The 22,661-nt window shown below is 40.4% G+C and overlaps 1 protein-coding gene and 1 long non-coding RNA gene across 4 annotated transcripts; both read right to left on the bottom strand.

Annotated features, from left to right (window-relative positions):
* Positions 1–250: 250 nt before the first annotated feature.
* Positions 251–12,741, bottom strand: LOC130179175 (uncharacterized). 3 transcript variants are annotated; one of them, XR_008829246.1, is made up of 3 exons: positions 12,540–12,741; positions 11,540–11,669; positions 251–826 (listed from the first exon to the last, which is right to left on the bottom strand). It is a non-coding gene; the product is annotated as an uncharacterized LOC130179175 (long non-coding RNA). The 3 variants fall into 3 exon arrangements; XR_008829245.1 differs by lacking the exon at positions 251–826 and adding an exon at positions 3,260–4,974; XR_008829244.1 differs by lacking the exon at positions 251–826 and adding an exon at positions 10,401–11,067.
* A 1,151-nt stretch (positions 12,742–13,892) lies between these two features.
* On the bottom strand, positions 13,893–20,368 carry and2 (actinodin2). The gene is made up of 6 exons (XM_056391997.1): positions 20,233–20,368; positions 19,591–19,682; positions 18,272–18,316; positions 16,447–16,610; positions 15,013–15,909; positions 13,893–14,789 (listed from the first exon to the last, which is right to left on the bottom strand). Exons 2-6 carry the CDS (start codon positions 19,661–19,663, stop codon positions 14,394–14,396), a joined length of 1,575 nt encoding a protein of 524 aa, XP_056247972.1. The 5' UTR covers positions 19,664–19,682; positions 20,233–20,368; the 3' UTR covers positions 13,893–14,393.
* Between the last annotated feature and the right edge of the window lie 2,293 nt (positions 20,369–22,661).

Below are 22,661 nucleotides of genomic sequence, written 5' to 3'. Positions count from 1 at the left end.
TTCCCCATTCTGATTGTTGCTGCAGCTGATTATCAAATAGCAAAGCAATTCCCTGTGTGCGTGGCGTGTTCAGCAAGCATCAGGTGGGTAATTTTGTAGTATGGTGCCCACTCCTGTTTCTTCATAACAAAGACACAGCTTTGTTAATTTTCAGAGAGTTGGTTTATGTTTATGCAAGTATCAGTATCAAGCAACACAACAGCAAAAGCATAGCATATCCCTCTAAATATATCCCCTTATTAATAAATAAACTGAAACAAGTCAACCTACACTAAAACCTGTGGTGGGAACACAAAGAGAAATGTAAGGCCACAGAGCAGACCCCTTTGTACATGTAAGGATAGTAATGGGAGGGGTGTTCTGCTGAGGAGTTGTTACTGTCAAAGATGAAAAAGTAGCTGAAGTCTCAACGGTGCCATAAATCTGAAAATGTCACTCAGCATCTTTGCAAAGGGATTGTTCACACCCTACATGTCAAATCATTTCCATATAATTACACAGACTATCGATCAGTCCCCTTTCAATGTACATCTTTCTTAAATCAAAGTGAGAAATATCAGAAAATATGATCTCTGTGTGTCAGACTTTTGAGGGAGAGTACAACTTCCCTGAAATAAGTCCACATGGTTTCCTTGTAGCTTTAGACAAGAAAATCGACCTTTTTTTTTTTTTTCCATTCCCTGTTGGTGCTTCTCTCTTACATGTTGCTCTTGAAAAGATGAGCACTGGTCTTTTATAAGTTTCAAAAGGCAGCAGGGCACCGTCTTAAGTAGAATCTTGAAAATGATCATTTTCAGGCATTTCATGGCTGGCAGCTGCCTTCTATCTGAATATAAGAGAGAGAGAGAGAGAGAGAGAGAGAGAGAGAGAGAGAGAGCGAGAGAGAGAAAGTCATCTCAATTCATGATTCTGTGTACTTTCTCACCATTCCCCACAGACATGGGTTTTTCTTTTCTTATCCGACCTCAAAACCAGAAGAAAAAATTATTGTGGGCTTTGATTGCAGGCACATACACAGAAAGGTTCAGAGTGCCATACACCTTTTTAAAAGTGCTCTCATTCTTGAAATATGCTCAAAAACACAGAGACTGTACCTCACACACATGCCAATTTTTCACTTCCACAGGCTACAGCTGTGATGCATGCTCTCAACAGCCTTTTAAACAGAAAGTGAATTCCTCCAAGCACATTTTAACCTTGACATCTGCCAAGCATCTGTTTCATTACGTCTGCTTCCAAGCTGCAGACTGGTCAGCTCCATGCTTCAGAGACAGCACAAATTAAAAGCACATAAACACAGAGATAAAAAGCCCTACTACAGTGATAATGATCAGTTCTGTAATTTTCCAGGGTTTTTCACATTGCTGTATGCCCCAAGACACCGCAGTGCATTGATTTTTTAAAAGTAAATAATAAGCAGCCTAGAAAGAGATAAAAATGAGTGTGAGAGAAAAGAAAGTGTACAACCAGCAGCACGGAGAGTAAATTAGGAAAGCTGTCAAGGTGTTTCTGTGTAGGACAGAGTGATGGAGAGTAAAAATTGTTCCCTGTGGATTGTTAAAGAAATCGTTTGACATTTTGGGAAATACTCCTACTCATTTTCTTGGCTAAAGTTAGATGAGAGTGATACCACTCTCATTTCTATTTGTTCAATAGGAGGCAGTAGCCAGCAGCTAGTGAGCTTAGCTTAGCGTGAAGACTGTAAATCGTGGGAAACAGCTAACCACCTACCATCACATGGTAAAATTTTATGGCAAAATTGCTAATTGGCAGTTGGCAAGCTCACTAATTCTGTGAGCATTTCCCTGATTCAGTTATTCTGTATTTGACATGGTACAATCATGTGAACAAAATGCCGAACATGGTCAGAATCTTGGAGAGTTATTGACTTACTAGTGCTAATCTGGCAGGCTATCATGTTAGCAGTTAGCCCACTAGTCACAGTGGTTTACCAACTAGCCCTGCATGTACTGTAGTCACCACGTCATTTTGCAAAGACGTGAAAGCAAATTTCACTGTGCCATTTTCTATGTGAGCTTTACACGTGCTCATTTTTATTATATTTAAGAGAATATTTCGTAATGTTGGGAAATGCAGGTATTTGCTCTCTTACTGATGAGAAGATCGATACCACTCTAATATCTGTTCATATGAAGCTACAGCCAGCAGCCAGTTGGCTAGCTTAGCATAAAGACTGAAAACCGGGGGAAACAGCTAGCTTGGCTCTGTCCGATAGTGAAACAATCTGCCAACCAAAACCTCAAGGTAAATGATAAATACATTATATCTGTACAAAACCAAAAGTGTAAAAATAAGTCATGTTTTAAAGGTTATGGACTCTTTCTTGTTCAGACATATGCATTTTTTACATTTTGTCCTCCTTCCTGCATCTGTAATATAACTGATAACGCCCATGTGAGGGGAAAGAGATGTGCATGGTTTGTCATATTGAAGAAAATGTTGGTGGTGGAGGGACACTGGAACCTTTCATCAGAAGAACAAAAGGTAAGATACATAATGCGTATGTACCTCAGGGGTATTGCGCAAGTCATCCCGCTGTGAGTGAAACAGAGAAAAAACTGAGGGTTTTTTTTGGCGAGGTTGCTGCCATAGAAATGAAGATGGCAAAATAAGATGGCTGTGCCAGTTATCTTTGCCTCACAAAGACGTTGATGTGTTCCTTTCACAGACAAAGAACATGTCATCTTGGCTCTGCTCTCCTTTCTCTTCTACACCGCTGCAAACTATTAACCTTCAGTAAATGTGTTGTGAACTTCAAGAGGCAGGAGAAAGAGACATTGTACTACAGTATGTGAGTTATCTACTTTCTGCTTGTGCTTGCCATAATGCTGCAGTGGAAACACATTTTTCCTTTCTGATTCTTTTCACTTACTTTTTTTATTTTCTTATACAACACCCCCAAGGAAAATGCTCCTACAGTATGTTTTATACTGTAGAATAAGCTATGTCTGAGATTATCTGAGGTGTGTTGCTTCCAGTTGAAGCCTTGAAAGACCTGAAGATAGATGGTTTCACTACCCAAGTGTGTGTTCAGCATAAACGTGCAGTGTGTCTGACAGCAATCTGAGGGTATTTAGGTCAAATAGATGTAGAGAGTCTGACCTGTGAAGTCTGCTTCCATCCAACATCAAGAGCACAAGAGTTAAAAATGTAGCAACGATGAGAAATTCAATCAGAGAGAAATATTCTGGGCAGTAGATGCTTCAAAGCAAATGCTCAGCAGTGTGTGTGTGAGTGTGTGTACTTTTCCAACCATAATATGGTCAATACCATTGAACTCCACAGGGTTCCGAGTTTCCTCAAATGCTTTTAAAATGCTTTAAGTACAAAAAGAACAAGGGAGAAAAGGTTGTCACACAAGCTTTAAGAGGCAGAAATACACTTTCACCCCTAAATATGTGGTGACGGAAATTTGTATTACGCTTTTATGGAAAGTCAATAGCCTCTATGAGTTTGTAATCTGAGGTATGTGAATCTTTAGTAAGAGTAGCATTAAAATGATTCTGGGGAGGCAGAGAACTGCTCTATTATAAAAAGTAGGAAAATTTTAATAAACCCTGAGGCAGAGAGGTACTTTGATGGCATCACTGCCTTTGAAAACAAAAAACATTTGTATCCAATGGATGAAAAAAAATGTAGCCTACACACTTGAAAGAAGTGTGCCACATTTCCATTTGAATGTTTTAAAGATGCCATCTGATATTTCTCTTTACTTTGTTTAAATTTTTAAAGGAGTGGTTTGATATCTTTGTGATGCTAAGGGAATATTTCCTACAGAGCCCCCTAAAAAATTTTGACAACAGCTCTCCAGAGAATGGAAACATTTCTGACTTGACAAGCTCCTTGTACTTAAAATTTTGTGGCTTAGTTGCATGCAATAATACAATTCCAATACAACTCTGCCAACAAACAAGCGCTCTGCTGTTGACTGTGGCTCACTCAACAAGCAGCACATCAAATGCAACAGTGATACACTGCGAAGACAGTGTTTACCGTCTTTGGTGAATGTCTTAACTTCTATATTTGCAGATTTTATCAGTTGGGATCCTCATCCAAACAATGTAAAATGTAGCCTGTTCTCTAACTTAAACACAGACGGTGAATATTTGAAAACTTAACTTTGAAAGATCAGTTCTTGTACTGAAGCTTTCCATTTTAAACTTTTGATGAAACAGACTGCAGACGGCCTCGTGTGCTGAATTCAAAATGCGCCGTACAGACTCGGGCAGTGCAACAGAGTGGCATTGCTGTGCCGAGGGTGTTATGAATGTACAGATGAGCAAATTTCAGTTAGCTTATTCACAGGCTTTTTTTTTTTCCTCATTGCCATTCATAGTCTGCAGGTTTGATTGGAGGTAATGATATTCCCTCGCTCTCTGAAGGTGCAGGGTGCTGAGGCCTCACTCAGCTACAGTCAGCACAAACCTTGGCTGTGCTGACTCAAGCAGTGGAGAAAACTCCCACAGCGTCCGGGTCTCCCTCGCAGCCTCCAAGGCCAAGACTTAGCGAGGAGCTGTGTTTGTGGCAAGTCAGCTAAAATCGTTGTCCACAACACCCAGGAGTGCCAGCTGAATAACAATAATGGAGTTCAGTCTTTTTTTTTGATTGTTGCCATCCACCAACATCCCAGGGCTGCCTCTGACATCTTCACCCCTCGATCCCAGTTTGTTTGTCTGTACATCTGTCACTTTCCTTCCCTCATTTTCTCTTTCACTCCCTCTGTCTCTAAGTCTCCATCTGTCCATGAGTGTTTGTCTGTCTCTCCATCTCTCATCTTCACTCCCTCCGCATCTTTGTGTAAATATCCAACATAAACCACAGCTTTCCTTCGTTACCACTCCGTCTTATTTGCCCTCCTCCTCCTCCTCCATCCTCCGTCATCTTGGTGTGAGTCAGCGCTGACGAACGGCAGGTTTACCCATGGGTCAGATCTCTGCTGGCAGAGCCGCCGAGCTGCGACAGATCGATGACAAAGCCTGTCAGGGCAGCTCACTGTTATTCAAGGCTAGATTGCATCTGAAAGACCATGTGCCAATGAATTAAAGAAGTGGCTGGCCAACATCGATCAGATCAGCTGACAACCATCAATATCTTCCTTTTTATGGGGGGTTATACGAGGAAAGACTGATTGTTCAGAGATGTAACCAATGCCTATTTTGTAATTCTGCTGGTCTGGCAACTCGATTCATTCTTTCTTTCATTCACTTAACAGCAGCGTCATAAAAAAACATTCTCAACACAAAGACCAATTTAGTAAAAATACATTTCTTGAATAAACTGTGTTCAAGTGTTGTTTGTTAAGTGTCAGTTAGCCTCTTGTTTGGGGTAGCAAAAACTTAAAAAAAAAAAAAAAAGTAAAAACATCATCAAAAATTAAACTCTATCGACCTGTGGTCAGACAGTCAGACATCTTTGTTGTGAGCAGGCTGGATTATTGCAATTCCCTCTTCCTGGGACATCCTAACTACAGCAACATTACAGAGGCCAGTGCAGCAGAGGCTGGCCCAGCAATGACAACATGACTGTGGCTCTCTATAGTCTCCCAGCAACAGCTGGACCTGATATTTTGGCCAATCAAAGTTCAGATGTTAAACGTAGTCAATCAAAAATCTGTCAAAATTTGGGACAGTAGCTGCAAACTGCTTCAGTCTTGTCCTCACTTCACTTAAAGGTCTCCCTCTGGTCCCTCAAACATGGTCCCAGCAAAGTACATGATAAACTTTAATTCATCTGAGGAAACACCAAAATTACCTCTGCTTGATAATTCAGAACTGAAACAGGCTCACAGCCTTGGCAGGGGAAGAAATAGCTCCTAAAATGTTTTTGGTGCAATTACTCCCCTACAAAGCTGCAGGCTTTTTTTCTGTGAAAAAATATTGAAAGCTCGATTTATTGGAGGGAATGTTTATGCAGGAAATAGATTTTGGGAACAGAAGCAGTGCTGAGTAACAACTAACCATCTCTGTGGGGCTTTTCTTCATGCTTGTGGTCTTGCTGTGACATGCTGCTGCTTTGAAATACAATGAATGTTGATAGGACAACAAGGTGATAACAGAGGTTCAGTTATATCGGTTCACTTCCACTTGTTCAGTGGCAGCAGCAAAAGACCACCAATACTGACACATAAATTATAAATGAATAATAATCATCTTAATTTAACAAAATAAATTGGGAATCACATATATAAACATTTTTTTTGCCATATTTAAGAATTTTCTCTCATAGAAAACAAAAACCAGCACAAACTAAATGTTAAGTAACCTCTGCTTGAAATCACTTACAGCAGAAAACACATTTATATGCAAAAAGTTCATTATATTACTTAATTCAAAAACACACTGTGAGCTTATACAGCGCTGACCTTTCAAATGACTCACTCTCTCTTTCTGTCACACTCACTTTCTCATACAACTTTTAGTCTCCCACTCTTCTAATCATTTGCATTTTCCATCATCTCTCTGAAATAGCAAAATAATGCAGAGAGCAGAGAGCAGTCCACAAAACATAATTATCATCTGTAGCACAAGTGCAGGGGTCCCTACAGATTGCTGCGATACAAGCCCCTGTCAATTTATGGCTATAGTGTACCTTTTCACATTATTGCCTCACTCATATAAAAAGCAATACCGAGGACAAGGCAAAGAAAATGAAATCCCATTCTTCATATTGCTACTTTAGACTCACAGTCAGTCCACTGGTGGAGAGAGAAGAAGGCCACCAACCTCAACAAGCTGGCAGCTCAGCAAACCACCCTCATCTGAGGCTCAGGGATCCATTTCTGTACCACTTCCATTCTGGTCAACTGAAAACTGTATTTCCCAGTCAGTTACTTATACATGTTGAGTGCATACGTTTTGTCAGTCTGTCTCTATATAAAGGCGAGATTCAGGTTATAAATGGTTGTTTGGGCTGAGCTGTGGCTGAGGAACAACTAAAGTCCTTTTTTTTCCCTCAAACCGATGTCCCCCCCCCCCATAGCAGAAGCTGACCATGGACTCTTCATGCATTATATATACATGTAGGTCTGTTGCTGATATAAATGTTCTGATGTGAATAATTCAGGGAAAAATGTCAGGGGAGTATAGGTACATTTGGTTCCAGCAATACTGGAATATTGCTTGGAGTAATAAAAGCAAAAATAGGAAAAATAACTATCTATCTATCGATCAATCTATCTATCGCTACCTTGATAGCCTTTTACTATCTGGGAAATATCACTAAGAAAAAGTGTTTCAGTCTGACTGAAAAACTCCTTTGTTATAAGCAGGCTGGATTATTACAATTCCCTCTTCATGGGTTCCTATTAAAATCAGTCATAGATTGCATCTGACAGGGAGCCAGGAAGTGATTAGCTTAGCTTAGCATAAAGACTGAAAGTAGTGAGAAATAGTGAGCATGGCTATCTAAGAAATTCAAGAAAAATACACCGACCTGGTGTGTTCAGACTCAGAGCACACAAAGAAAATTTTAAAAGGTGGTGTGAAAACAAACGTCCATGCAAGTAAAAAATGTTTTGGTGAAGGTTTGCACTGACTTCAAGGCTCATGATCATAGAGACCAGAGGAAAAAGGAGCAAGACTGAAGGAAAATACCAGAAAGGGCAAGACTTTGTGGTAAGTTGTAAGTTCAGTCAGTGTCTGAGCCACAGTCCACACACGGTTGTTGCTAGCAAGCTACAGCTAACACCTGTAGAGCTAGAACATTATCTGATTAAATAATGAGCACAGCTGTGTGCTAATTAAGCCAGGCCACCATTTCTTCAAGCTCTGTCTAAATACAAATTAAACCATTGTATCTCATTTGTTTAAATTGTACACAAACAGAAATGTGAAAACAACAACTTTAGTTGTTTGCATCCATCTGATTGTATACACATTTTCAATTTCCACATAAGAAAACCTGACACAGGAAGTTTTCTGCACCACTGCGATATCGGAGGCACAATTCGGAACAGTAGGGAATTAAAAATGCTATGTCAATGTAGTTGTTAACAAAACATGACATTATATTTGGCTGAATTCTGAAGACTGTAATGTTTAGCTCTCACCTGCCGTTTGTGGCTCACATGCAGTGTCGGCTTTAGGCATAAGCCACCTAGGCAGTCACAAAGGACACCACCAGCTGGAAGGGCACCAAAGAGCAGTAAGCAATATTTTTGTCACTAATGTCGAGTGTGCCACTTACATTGTAAAAAAAACTCACACTAACTAAACCTGATATTGAGGAGACTACAGACTATAGACTGACAGTCCGCTGGTGGCTGACTTTTGCATAACCTGCCCTTTTTCTGCCCTTCTGACCTCACTTTTCATTTGTTCACACCACCATGTAAGAATCACATGAGTAACCAGGTTACTTATGTTCCATGCAGACGTGATAATATGATCCTCACCATGATAAACCAGAGTCAGGATAAGGATACAGTATGTGCGCAGGTGTCCCCTCAACTCATGTCATGTATTCAGTGAGCCGGTAGGTAAACTAAGAAAGCCTGTAAGTATAAATAATTATGCTACTCTGAAATTACCGTAATGTCATGGATGTCGTGAGTATTTTGTATATAGGTAGCCTATCAGCTATAAATCCAGATGTTTGCTCTTGGAACAACAGCTGTCAAAATTGGCCCATTGTGCTCCATTAAAAATACTGAAGGCTTTGAGAGCGAGTGACCTGCTGAACCACAAAGTGTATGAACACAGCATTAGTTTCAGCTTCAGTTATATCACAGCAGCAGTGAACAAAGCGAGCAAGCAGCTATTTTGCATTTTGTTTCAGTGATATTTAGCAGGGGAACACACCTCTGCAGTGTTGCTGTTTGCTTGGCATTTTGTTAATGCTGAGGTTAATGAGTGTCTGTGTAAATCCTGTCCAGACCTTCCTGCTACAAAAGATTCACACTGACATCCTCTCTCTTGCTGCAGGCCTGAAGTGTGCACTGAAAAAAAAAAAACATGGTCAGGACCGCCATGAGTGAAGGTCTCAAATTAATAACACCTGCTCCTCAGTGCAAATATGACAGAGATTGTCTGCAATGTAGAAGCATCAAAGACCCAGAGGAACAATAACCTGATAATGTTAGAATCATACAGAGGTATGAAAAATCTGGTTGTTTAATATCATATCCTGAATATGGATAAAACCATAACAGGGACCAGTGTACAAACTGACAGATGATGGCACGATACAGAACAGAAGTTGAATAAAGTTAAATTTTAAATAATAATGTATTATAAAATTATTATAACTGTCTTAAAATATTCAAATGAAAAAAATCAGACACCCAGGCACCACTGTGAGTCAACGTTTTCTGTAGGAAAAAATAGTACCATTACTGTCAGAGTCAGGACGCTCTATCTATTTATCTATCTATCTATCTTTCTGTCTATCTAGCATGTCATACACACACAGGAACAGGAGAGAAAAGGTTTTTACGGCCGATAAATTCATCAGTTATTTAGTAATTAACACAAAACAGGCAGCCGTGATAAACCAGTAGACTAAATGCGTTCCGGTGTGACCGGCTGAAAGGCGCTTATCTTAATATCATAATGTTTAAAATCCACAGCAATTATTCTTCACAGAGGCGTGAAATTGATTCCAAACATTTTCTTTTTCTCCTCCTCACACTGTTTGATCTCTGCTCCCCCGAGACGACCTTTGATGAAATTCAATTTTGAGCAATGACACTTTATGCAGCTTTTACATATCTCACCTAAAAGATATCAAACTTTCATCTTTGATAAATTGTTCTGTGTAGTTTGGATTAAGATATGTTTTTACTGGTATCAGAAAGGAGGCACTCTAACTGAAATAGGCAAGATATGATAGATTGCTTAATTAAGAGTGAGACCTTTATTGACCATGAATATATTGTGTTTTAAATGCTAAAATAATTACGTCTTGAATGAGCCTCTATCAGCTTTTTTTTTTTTGTCATTTAAATTTTTTTTTATACTTTTGACTTTCATTAAAACAGCTATGACAATCAGGGAGTGATGGAGACGAAGATTCATTTAGTCAGACGGTTGTGACAGCAGGTGTATACAGATGACAGACCTGCGCTGACAGACACTGGCAGCCTCACAATTTCCCAGCACCACCTGGTGGAAACTGCTTGTCAACATGAAGCCTCAAACTTCAAAATAAAGTGGAATCAGCTCTGCAGTGATGTACTTTATCTTATCTCCTCTGCAGTTGTACTTGGTTACAGACATTTTCAAGAAATGAATTTAGGCATGAATGAAAGAAGTGAGAAAAATGTGAGACTTGATTAGCATTTATTCTAGATTAGGACTAAAAGAGATTAAAAGACTGTTAAGGGAACATAATATCATATACACATACAAATATGTACATATACATGTAGAGGGGGAGAGAGAGAGACCTGATAAACTAAATGTAAATGTAAATGACCTCCAACAGCTCATTAGCCATCACTCAACACTCGTGTCTATCCAGTCGCTGCAGGATCACTCGGTCACTTGAGAATATTTGCACTTATATGTTTGTGTGCAAGCAATAACAAAATATAATGACTAGAAAATTTCACACAGTGGTTTAAAAACATTATGATTTTATCCCTGAGAAAAACCATCATAAACTGAAAGACTCACACTACAAAGTGATATTAGCCGCCCATGATTTATTTTTTATGTTGAATTTAAGCAACTAAGAACCTTTGAGGACATCAAAACCATCAGTGTAAAACTCACTGAAGCACGGTTGACAATCCAGACTTTGTGTTGCTTCATACAGTTTTAATTCCAGTACAACAGAAGAACGACGCACAAGTCCAAACTTTACAGGACAACAGCTACAATTAAGAACATACTTCCATGAGGTTTTCTTGAGTGCATGTTGTGTTCAGGTTGTCATTACTGGGCCCGACTGTGTGTTAAACTGTCAGTAGCAGCAGCAGCAGTAGTGTTTGTCTCCTTGAGGCAACTGCTGCGTGCTGGAGCTGCTGAAAAGTTCAGTTTTTGAAAAGCAGACCTGCAGTCCTTGAAGCCCACGGCTGCAGCTCATTTCTAAAATACGACATTTCAGCTTTGGGGGAGAAAATAGTAATTTGACATTCAGTAATTCTTAAATAAAGACACTGTTTAAAAAAAAAAAAAATGCATCATTCATCAACAAAGCTAAATTTATGGCTCCATTTTTGTCATAATCAGCTGGTAAACTTCTGCTGATTCAGTCACAGCAAGGACTTCAACTGTACTTGTTCACTTTGTATCTGCTACACTGAACTGTGACATACAAATATTAATTGTTCTGCTCATACAGCACTGTACATACCACCAACTTCTCTAGTGTTAGTAATACGGGGAACGGTTTACAAACAACTGGTTTACACAGCCCATTACAGGGATTCACCTCCCATCTAGGTGCAGCAGTGGCATGAGATGATTTGTACATCACATGACTTATCACAGATAATCAAGCAGAGCCTGCCAGCAACCCCCCACAGCGATTCTGCTGTTTACTACAAGTCAAAATTACAGACCACACTAAAACATACCTTTTCATGAGCAGCAGTGGCAAATCTCTCTTAAATTCAGGGCCATTCTTGTCTCATGATTTTGTGCTGCCTGTCTTTCCTGTGCTCAAAGTCTCTCTGTATATTGCTGGTCTCTGCCTGGACGACCTTCCTGAGTGAAGAAGATTTGTGCAGTATGGAGGAAAAACGTCACTTCTATAGTAATCTCCAACATATTTACCATTAACTGACATAATAAAACAGTCCGAAATCACTCACTGATTCACCAGTCCCTACTCACTACCCAGGGAGTTCAGAGGACTATTTACTGAGCTCATCGGTAAAATGAAAAAAACACTTTCACACTCTGCTCGGTAATTTCAGCCGCACCGTTTTTCTGTTCATTAGCGTGAGCACAACACATGATGGTATATATTGATTGGTTAGTGACCATCGGTTTTACACTAATTTTCACGATGCACTGTGGGATGCTATGAGTCCACTATACAGGGTATAATAATTTACACTATACATTCGTACAGCAACAACAACAAAATGGCGAACTCCCTATATAGTCAACTATATAGTTGTGAGTGATTTCAGGACACAGTCCACGAGTGCTGATGTAGAGGGACTTTTAACTACATGTATCACTCCGCTTCACAGGTGTTCTTTTAACCTTTAATTAGCGTTACATTAACGGTCGTCATCTATCTTAGATTATAACAAACTTTGCATTTCAAAGATTAATATATTCACAGAAATAACATTTGAATTAAATTATGTACGGTCGTCAGAAGAGGATGAAGGGAAGGAAAGAAGCCTGGATACTTCAGTGCACACCTCCAGTTACACTTACCTGACAACAGTGGTGTAACAGTTTGCAGAGCTATTTGTGTTGCCATAGCCAAATAAATGATTAAATACACAATTAACAATCTTAACTAACACGTGCTCGTATAACTGTTGCACAGTCAAGCAATATCAATATATTATATATAGCTTAAATGACACTCCAATGACAATGCAGAATCGTGTTTACCTGTCTCAGTGTTGTTAACGTTTCCTGGCTCATAGTTTGGACTGTTGTTTGGAAGCACAGGTGAGACGCAGCAACTTGGATCTTAAGGAGTCGTAGCATTTATTTACTGCCAAACCCTTTAAAGTGCAAATACATTGAACTGTACGTTCACTGCTACACTGCTAACTAACTTGCTAACTCCCTGCGTCCCCGCTCGCGCGCTCTCTCTCTCTCTCTCTCTCTCTCTCTCTCTCTCTCTCTCTCTCTCTCTCTCTCTCTCTCTCTCTCTCTCTCTCTCTCTCTCTCTCTCTCTCTCTCTCTCTCTCTCTCTCTCTCTCTCTCTCTCTCTCTCTTTTGCCCACTACGCACAAAACCTACGTACTGAGCTAATCCTGAAATGAGCTACACTATTCCTGTAACAATATTCTGTCTTAAAATTCTCAAACTTACTACAGATCTTGCAAAGAGATGATAAATCAGTGACATTTGCTCGTTTGCTTGCTAATGCTGCCTCCTTACACCTTGTGCGTAAGTTTTGTTTCGCACAATGTTGCGCATGCGTATAATGCATGCAATATCATAACTCATCTGAGAACGGTAGAAGCTGAGCTGCTAGCTATTGCTAATGACCCATCAAAGATCCCAGGACTGCAAGCTTCAGCCTTTCACTTGTTTTTTAGTGGGTAACTCTCAAGGAATGGATGTAAATCAGTACACTGTGCTCTGAAATTACAAAAACAAGCATAAGAGAGATGGGTGGGTTCAGGTCTAGGTGGAAGGTCACAAATGCTTTTTACTTAAAGTTTGAATGCATAATGTTAACTGAAATGTTCTCTTTACCATTCATAACCTAGATAACTGTTTCTGGAAAGACAAGATGCTGCAGGGTTTTCCAAATGTAGTCTGAAATTTCTTGAAAGTTCCGTACCTCTGTTGTACTAGAGTACATCTCTAATTCATTATGGGTTTTGCAATGTGATGTTCTATCATACAAAACACATATTTTCAGGGATGATGTGTGAATACAAATTGTGCAGATACAGCAACAATTAGCTATTCCCATAATGGCGGAGCATAAACTGGTGCAACATGCCAGCTGGCACACTGAGGCTCAACTACATGCTGCATGTTAACTGCACAACAGGGGATTCATGTGCTGAAAAACTGTGCATTTAAACAACAGGCCCCTGCTAATTAGGTTAAAAATATTCAAAATATGTGTTGTATACTCCAGAGTTAAGAAGTGGAGTTCTGCTGCTATTAGGCTTATCACTTGATTTTATAAATTTCTATCTTTAGAGCAGGTGTGTCTCTGACCTTCGTGTGTGGATTGTTAAACCTTTAGAAAAGAAAATTCAGGAGTTTTTTTTTTAAATCCCTTTTATTTAGAACTTCATAAAAACTAAACAGATGAAGCACTATGAGGTTTAGAGTTACAGAAAACTGTGGAAAACAACATTAAATACACTCAGGATAACTCAAATGGAAACAGAGAATGTACAACAGAGAGAAATTCTTACCCGCTGACACATAAACTACACCTACTCTATCACACTTCTATACATAACACTCTTTTCTACAAACATACATACACAAAGTATTTAATCCACATGTTCTAAGTTGCTTGGCCCTCTTTAATTGTTCCCCCTTTATAAAAACAGACCAAAATTAGGAAACCTTCAGATTGTGTGGGAAAATCAGATTCATTATGTAAAAGCTGCAATATGTGCCGATTGATTCAATTATTTTGTAATGAAGTAATTAATGGTAGAAGGCTGTGGTCCATTAAGTCCAGAAAACTTTACTGAGTTAGCCCCATTTTTCGTTATAATAAAGTAGAAGTTGTTGGTTCTGTCGGTATGTTATATCTGGAATCTATTTGTACTGGCTCATGACGCTCTTGAGGAAGTCTTCAAAGCGTGGGACCGCCTCCTTGGCGGGCTCATCGGCAGCTTTCTCCTCAGCAGTGGCGGTCTCCTCAGCAGCAGCAGGCTCGGCGCGACGAAGGCGGCAGTTGTAGTCGAACTCTGGGTCACAGTCGGGGTCAGGCAGGATTATGCCATCCTTGCCGGGCTTTGGGGCCTCAACGCCGGACGGGGATGCAAATTTGTTGCAGTTGGGGTCAAATGGATGGCAGGCGGGCTTGGCTGGAGCCTTGATGTCAGCCTTGGCCTCGGTGCCAGACCTCACTGGGGTGCAGTCTTTGTCATAGTGCACATAGCAGTCGTAGCCCTCCTTGGTCTTGCCGAGGATGCCGAGCTTGTAGCGGACCTGGTTGATTGATTGATTGATTTGTGTTTTTGGTTCAAAACAAAAGCAGATTGAAGATAGCAAGTGAAAGCATTATGAAACACCCATTTCATTTCACTACATCATTTAATAAACCGAATAAAAAAGAAGAGACAATTAACAGAACCATTCAACAAGCAAGATTACACTAGGTTAGTCAAAACACTGAACTATTTAATCCTAGTAGCAGGCGTCAAATTCAGACCTGGTGCTCGGGGAGCTGTGGGGGGGCCTTGCGCAGGGCGGCGGCGGCTGCCAGTATGCAGTATGGGTCATAGCGAGGATCGCAGGACAGAGGAGCAGCTGGAAGTGCAGGCTCAGCTTTGGGTGCGTACTCCAGGACGGGCTTGGTGAGACCGGACAGCTTGGTGGCAGTCAGGGGGTTGCAGCCAGCGTCAAACAGAGGGTTGCAGTGTTGCTCCTTAGGAGGCTCCTCATCAGAGAGGGGAGCTGGAGCAGCAACATTGGTCACACACAGAGGATCAACTGCTGGGTCACAGCTAGGGTAGAGCAGGTGGTAGAAGCCGGTTGGGGCCTTCTGGACCAGATGGGGCTTGCAGTAGGGGTCCTTGGGGTCACATTTGAGGGCAGAATAGGATGGGGCTGGGCCAGGAGCTGGGCGGTAGCCATAAGCTGCTCTCAGGTGATACTGCAGACACTCCACATCTTCAGAGTTGCAGATCCTCAGCAGCTCAGCCTTCTGTTCAGCACTCAGGAAGGGCTCCAGGACGGGGGCATAGTAGTAGAAGCCAGAGGGGCCCTTCAGGGGCATGGGCAGCAGGGGGGTGAGGATGGGAGCTGGTACCTTGGCTGGAGCTGGCTCGGGCTCTTGGGCTGCAGCCTTGGGGAGGACGGGGAAGAGGCAGTATGGGTCGATGTAGGGGTTGCACAGCCTGACGGCAGCAGACTTGATGGGGGCGGGCATCACCAATGCAGCCTTTGGCTTGCTGGTGGACTCTGCGATGCACTCGGGATCATCAGAATCGGCACAGGTCTTGTAGATTTCACTGAGGTGCTTGAGGTAGTGGTTGAAGGTGGGCCCCTCCTCTGACCTGTGCTTGTTCTGCAGGTAGGCCATGTACAGACGATCCAGATCCTCAATCTGAAGAGCAGGATGAAAAAGAGACAAAATGAATAAATCCTATCTGATCTGAAATGATTCACATGCCACAGAGAATAAAACAGCAAAGAAATCTAAAACTAAAAGAATTCAAATGAAGCTCTTGATATAGATGAAAACTTTCAGACAAATCCTCTGTGGAGGAATGCATGTACTTTTTCAGCTCGCTGTCTTGTTACTCAAACCATACAGCCTGACTCTTAAACCACAGAGGTCTCACTGGCACTACGAAGACAGGCTGGAACATGAGCTGCATTAAAAAGAATCTCAGCATTTTAAGAGGATAATGGAATATTAATATGTTTATATAATAGTATATAATAATAGTCTGAGCAATAAAGAATTATTGCTATGACAAATGAGGAATGTTTTAAATCTATATCAAATAGCTCTTTAAATTGTTCTATTTTCCATTTTGCATAGCGATGCAAATTGTTGCGTCAATTTTAAAAGAAGAAACTGTTTCATAATCCTGACGGGGAGAAGCTGAATAATTAATGTGAAACAAACTCCACTCACTCCCTCCTGGTTGTGGCTATCCATGAAGTACTTGTACCATCCCCAGAAATCTGGCAGGCGTTTGAACTGGGGCACAGTAAAGAAGGGGACGTTCCTTCTGTTACGAACAAGTTTATTCAGGTTGGCCATGGCCTCGGCTTTCACATCACCAGACACTGCAGTCACTGATGGGAGAAAAGAGGGACAAAGGTGACCAAGTTAACGGTGCTGGTATGAGTGTGTATGGAAGATGTCTGAAAAAAATGTACTGTTGTGTCCTCACAGTGATCTTAGTTCACTATTTATAGGCACAGACAAGAGCGTGTTATTGACTTTCTTGCCTTCTGATGAACAGGGGGTTGGCTTAGCTTAGCATAAACACTGGAAACAGGAGAAACAGCTAACCTCTCTCTGTCCGGAGTCCTCTAAAGCTTACTGATTTATATATTACATCTTTTTGTTTGATATGTACAAAAAAGAAAGTGTAAAAAGCTTAATTTGCCATTTTATGGGAGGTTATGCTGTAATAGCTTATGGCTGTTTACCCCTATTTTCACTCTTTGTGTTTAGTTATGCTAACCAGCTGCTGGCTGTAGCTTTATATTTACCATTCAGCCACAAGGGTATCAGTCTTATCATCTAAAGCAAACATGTATTTGCGTTTCGTTTGTAGGTGTATTTAAAAAGGCTTTCTAGCCGTTTTTGTTCTGTTGCCTCTAAAACTGGATGAGTTTTGTTTGTGGATATGATATACAAGATGTTCTTTGGTATTTGATGAGAGTAGATGGACGACATCATGTTGTTTGGTGCTGCTGTTATTTTATCAAATTAGAAATTATATAAAGCAGCCCAGTGCGACAACATCATTTCAATTTCAGGAGAGCTAGACTGATTCTGAAATACTACCAACAAGAACTGAAAACTAGAACATCCACAAATGTATTTCTGACAGGAGTTTTTGGATGAGACTAGGGTGGCAAAAAAACAAGTCCTCCAACCTGAACAACCATTTAGGTTGTTTGTCCCTATCCTCTGATACTGCAGGAGCATCACATGTAATAGGCCACACCTTTGTCATCATGGTTATGATAAACACGCAGATAAGGTTGTGGAACAGTCTTGGTTAAAAAAACATTGACTATCGGTTTCAGATCTCCTCTGTCAAAGTCCTGTGTTTTGTCAACCCATCCATCCACCCCAGCCTCCGCTGTCTGTCAATATGCTACATCACTTAATCTCCTCCTTTGTTCCCATCATAATTGCTACAGCCACAATAGGTCACCTAACAATAAAACGTAACTGTGGGTCATAATAAGCTGCTTGCACTGACAACCTATGGAAAAGTTGGCCCCACTGCAACTAATGGTTACTATCAGTTAATCTGCAGAATACTTTTCTTTAAGTTAATTGTTTGGTCTTTTGAATATCAGTGTAAAGTTTATAGTAAAAATGCCCAGTTCCCAGTTGCCAAAAATTGTCGTTTAAAATGCTTTTCTTTAGTTTAGTATCATTTAAGTCAAATAAAAGTAGGACATCTTTGAGGCATTTGAGAAACTGGAACCACTAAACTCTGTTGTTTTTCTATGTAAAATTACTCACACAATTCGATTAATCAAATGTTGTCAATATTCTATCAGTAATTTATTTCAGCTTTTCACTGTAAGGGTGTGTTATTGTGACCACCACCTGTAAATGAAATGGCTTAATGAAATTAATGTGGTGCTTATTGACTGAATACACGCAAGTTGGATGATTCAGTTTCACAGCACATATCTTCTTTTAAATGTCCATGATTTAAATGACTAAAAAGCCAATGTGTCTTACATGCCACATCACTGATCCTTACCTTCCTCCTCTTTGTGCTGCTCCACTGGAACCGCCCCCAGAAACTCTGTAAAACATAAGCAGCAGCCACAATTAGCAGCAGCAGGGATATTAGTTGACTAAGACCAGATGTTGAGCTTTCCCTCAACATCAGGGAAAACGCTGACCTGCTAATAAGCCCCTGGGTGAAACTCGGCAGGTGCTGGGGTTCTGGCGCCCCGGTACAGGCTGTATCCTGCAGATTAAACACCCACTCCCCACTCCTCCTCCTCCTCCAGACCCCTGCCCAGACCCATACACGCTCAGTTAGGCTTTGAAACCAGACCGGGAGGGGGAGTTTATACAACTTATGGGGGCCTCCTTAATGTTAACCTGTAAAACTACAAAGAGTGGACCCTCACACAAACCAATTACCAATTCACTGTTACAGCAGAAGATGGGAAGGAGGGGACACGTCTGTGTGCATCTCATGTATCCACATACGGAGTATCCTTTGCTCCACCAGGGTTTCCTTCAGAAGTTTATGACTATGAGAAAACAGCCGAGTCAGCTGATTATGGCGGAAACTTCTGGTTTTATTAATGTGGAAAATCTCCCAAAGGAGCAAGGATGAATGTCTTTTATGCCTCTAGAAAGATTTTGTAGTATGTAAAGGATGCCTTGCCATCAACAAGACATGCTACTTTACTGTTAAGGAGATGAGAGTAATGGTGTCTTTATACCTCTGTGCCATAGATTAATGTGCCAGTGCCCAGGGCTGCAACAAGGATTTTAGAAATAAAGGTCATTAATCCAAATTCCTCTTATATATCCCTCATAATAGACTTTGACAAAAAACCAGGGCAAGAAGAAGTACTCAGCACTTTTACTTCAGTAAAAGTAGCAACACAGTGATATAAAAATGCTAAATTACAAGTAAGGACTCTTTTCAAAATCCAATTTAAAGTATAATAGTGTTATCAGCAAAATGTACTTAAATTATCAAAAGTTAAAGTATTTCTTATGCAGACAAACAGCCCATGTGACTGTGAAGTTGTTACATATTTACTCTCTTTATATTTGTATATATTGTCACTGAATCATTAATGTGTAAGTAGCATTTTACAGTTGTACTTGGACACAGTGAAGTTTATTAAACTACATTGTAGAGTGTAAAAAGTACAATATTTTTCCTCTGAATTGTAATGGAGTCGGAGAAGAAAGTCGCATAAGTAAAGTACAAGTAACTCAAAATTGTTTGCTTCCCATCTGTATGCAACTAGTATGCTATTTGGTTGTGACAAAGGTCAGTTAAAGTCACATATATTTTAAATTGGTAAAAATTTGTAATCAAAGTCTCACCTGGTAACAAAACAATCGCTAACAGGAACCCTGTGTGGATCAGGGAAAGCGATGGCCGTCCAAAACGTGCCATTTTCAGTTTTATGTGCTTCCTGAGGGAAAAGACAGAAACAATATTCAGTGATAATGTTGGAACAAAAGTGTATTTGCAGGATAAACTTCTGGATGTAACATTACAATGACACGACACTTGGATTGATCCCTGTATCTTTTTAGTTTTTGTTTAAGTTTTTCAGCAATCTGTTTGATATAGAAATCCATGAGAGGACAATGCATGTGGAACAAAGAGACAGCTTTTATTTAACTGGCCAATGCCAAAACAATAGAGAGGATTGGGGACATGCTGTAATGGAGCTTTTCAGGGATTAGTGAGAAAAACAAGACTTCAGTTCTGAATATCAGAATATTAAATAGAGAAGGACTGGACTTAACAATCAAACAATGTACATTTACTTCTCTATTACTGCACGGGTGGATATTGAGTTACAGCTGCTGTGCTCAAAAAGAGAGCTTGTCTCCTATAGTTTCACTCAGGCTTACAAAACTGATGACTTTCTCACTTTTCATCCAAGAAGTTGCTGTGGCTCTATTAACTGGAAATATATCAACTTTAGCCCGAGAAGAACTCACATCTGTCCTTACCTGCAAAGGTGCTGAAGTTGTGGCCTCCTGAGATCACCTCCGGATCCAGCGGCTCTCTGGATCAAGCTTCTTGACGGGGGGTGGGAGCTTGCTGCGCTGTGGTCTAAGCTGTCTAAGCACTCTACCTCTCAGTTCCCCTGTATGGGACAGACGGGCAGGGAAACATTTTTAAGGAGCCCACTTGATCATTAAAAACAAAAAGGCATGTCATACGGCTCCAGCGTGCTGTTAGGCGCTCCAGGATTGGCTCCTGCACTGCCATCCGTCCAACCAATAGGGGTCCTGTAATTAGGAGAGGTGAGCAGCACGACTGCTCTCAGTGGAGAAACATTAACAAGGTGCCATTTAGTGCCAGGTTTCTTTCCTCGCAGGTTTGGAATTTGTGGTCATCATGTGAGGTGACAGTGTATCTAAGCTACTAGCTGATCTTCAGATTTGAAATTTACATTAATGGCTGAGTAGGTGCGGATTTAAAAACTGAAAGCTATTAAATCCACACAGTTGCAGATCTATGTTACAGGAGCACAGATTTATAAAGAAGCGCCTGCGGCTAGTGGAAACAGTAGAGCAAGAGGTAGTCCTGATATTCATGGTACTGTCCTGATGCTACACAACAAAAAACAACATGCATGAACAGAATCTAATGACAAATAGGAAATAACAACAACTTCCTTTACTGGAGATAAATTAAAAGAATCAGTCTTTTGTCTTTTTATTCCAGTGCTTGATCTCCATAAGGAGAAACTGACTGGCAAGGAATAAAAACTACCCCTGAAATAATAACTGTGTTGCATCAGTATATTGACAAATATGTGAGCAACATTGTCCTGGATGACAGGAACATGACTAGTTTCATTTCACTGATGCAACACTATCCAAGCAGCAGTTGCACCAGCCTGTTGGATAACGTTTCTAAACTTGTTGTCAGCCGTAATGTTAGAAGTCTGCAACCAGCTGCTCTTTCACTTAGTTGTTTATATATTTTTATATATTCTGAAAAATCTTTTCACTGAACGTGTGATGATTCTGCAGCTTACTCAGATCAGTATTATTTGAAATCATTCATGAATCCACAGATTGGTAAAATCTCTCAGACTGATATGTTTATTGAATAGTTTCAAAAAATACACAAGTAATAAAACAACCTTCTAAACACATTTTTCTGGTGAATGTCTTTATTCAGCGACATGGAGGCTGGAGCTGGAGTCATTAGAAGAACTAGGCCTCATACAGTGGGTCACTAATGAAGCAAACTGCTGCTGCTGTAGAAGCCAGAGCCATTAGGACCTGCATGCCAACAACGCTGTTTGTTTGGTCCTGATGCTCGGATTGTGCCACGTAGCCTGTACAGCCTACAGCCTGCGTCAGTGGAATATACAGAACATGTGTAAATAGGAGCTATGGAAACCAGGAACATTACCTGACTGCATGTATGTACATACAGCCCTGTCAGATGAACCCTGTTATCCCTTAATGACTCAAACCTTTATGTTCCAAATGCATTCATTTGAATTGATTTTAAACTGGAGGTTATTTACAATATTTATTATGTTTGCTTTTGTACTACTGGCGGGAAAAGCTGGATGTGTCAACAATTTATCAATAAACTGTAGCTAAATATTTCAGCTGATTATCCATTGCTTGTTTGGACTTCTACTCGTTAACTCATTAACACTCTGCAACCTGAGGTTTTACAGCCTACTCAATATCTGGATTTTTTTTTTTTTTTTTATTGAATCCTAATTTTCTTTTAATGAGTTGAGCTCCTTCACAATCTTTCCACGTATCTCCTGGTACCTGCAGAAGCGCCTCTGGGGTACAAGTATGGCTGGGAATCACTTATGTAGTACGGCAGAGCTTCGGTTATAGATGTCAATATTGTCTGGATTAAAATTAAAAATGAAACAAAATCTAGTATTCTGCCTGAAGCATCGTCTGCTAGTCAGTTCCCAAATGCTGCTTCTCTACGCTCATACTGTTTGTCCCCTCGGACTGAGCCTCCCTTGACTGACTGATGATGACTCAGCCCGGGCTATGATCCCTGCAATTTACTCATTTAAGAATAACTGATGCAGTCACATAAGGAGGCAAAATGCTGTCTCCTTCAGTTTAAAGCTGAGCAGCCATCAGGAGAGATGGCTGTCTCCTTCGTTGCATGGAAAATTCACAGCAACATAACAGATATTTGGGGTAAGAAAACCTCATTAAGCGTCTCGTTCTACTACTGAAAGAAAAGCTCATTAAAAACACAGACCCTTGTTAAATGATGGTGCCTGTCAAATGGTTTTATGTAAAAGTTTTAGTTGTGGTTCAAGTTGCAAGTCATACAAATAATTCAACAGAAAGTTATAAAAAACCATTAATAATTAAAATCTGTGGGAAAGTGGAAAAGTTTGATTGAATTAACAAACAAACAACTTACAAATTTA

The sequence above is a fragment of the Seriola aureovittata genome, chromosome 12, assembly GCF_021018895.1.
Source record: "Seriola aureovittata isolate HTS-2021-v1 ecotype China chromosome 12, ASM2101889v1, whole genome shotgun sequence".
Taxonomy (NCBI): Eukaryota; Metazoa; Chordata; class Actinopteri; order Carangiformes; family Carangidae; genus Seriola; species Seriola aureovittata.
The sequence above is the reverse complement of the archived record's forward strand: the minus strand, read 5'-3'. Positions and strand labels throughout refer to the sequence as shown.

Bases quoted from the DNA above. Each gene is read 5' to 3' on its own strand.
- and2 (XM_056391997.1), bottom strand. From the start codon at position 19,663: ATGGCACGTTTTGGACGGCCATCGCTTTCCCTGATCCACACAGGGTTC. The intron at 16,611-18,271 runs GTAAGGATCAGT...TTCTCCCATCAG, and splicing joins GCAGCACAAAGAGGAGGAAG to TGACTGCAGTGTCTGGTGAT. The intron at 15,910-16,446 runs GTGAGTGGAGTT...CCTGCTCTTCAG, and splicing joins ATAGCCACAACCAGGAGGGA to ATTGAGGATCTGGATCGTCT.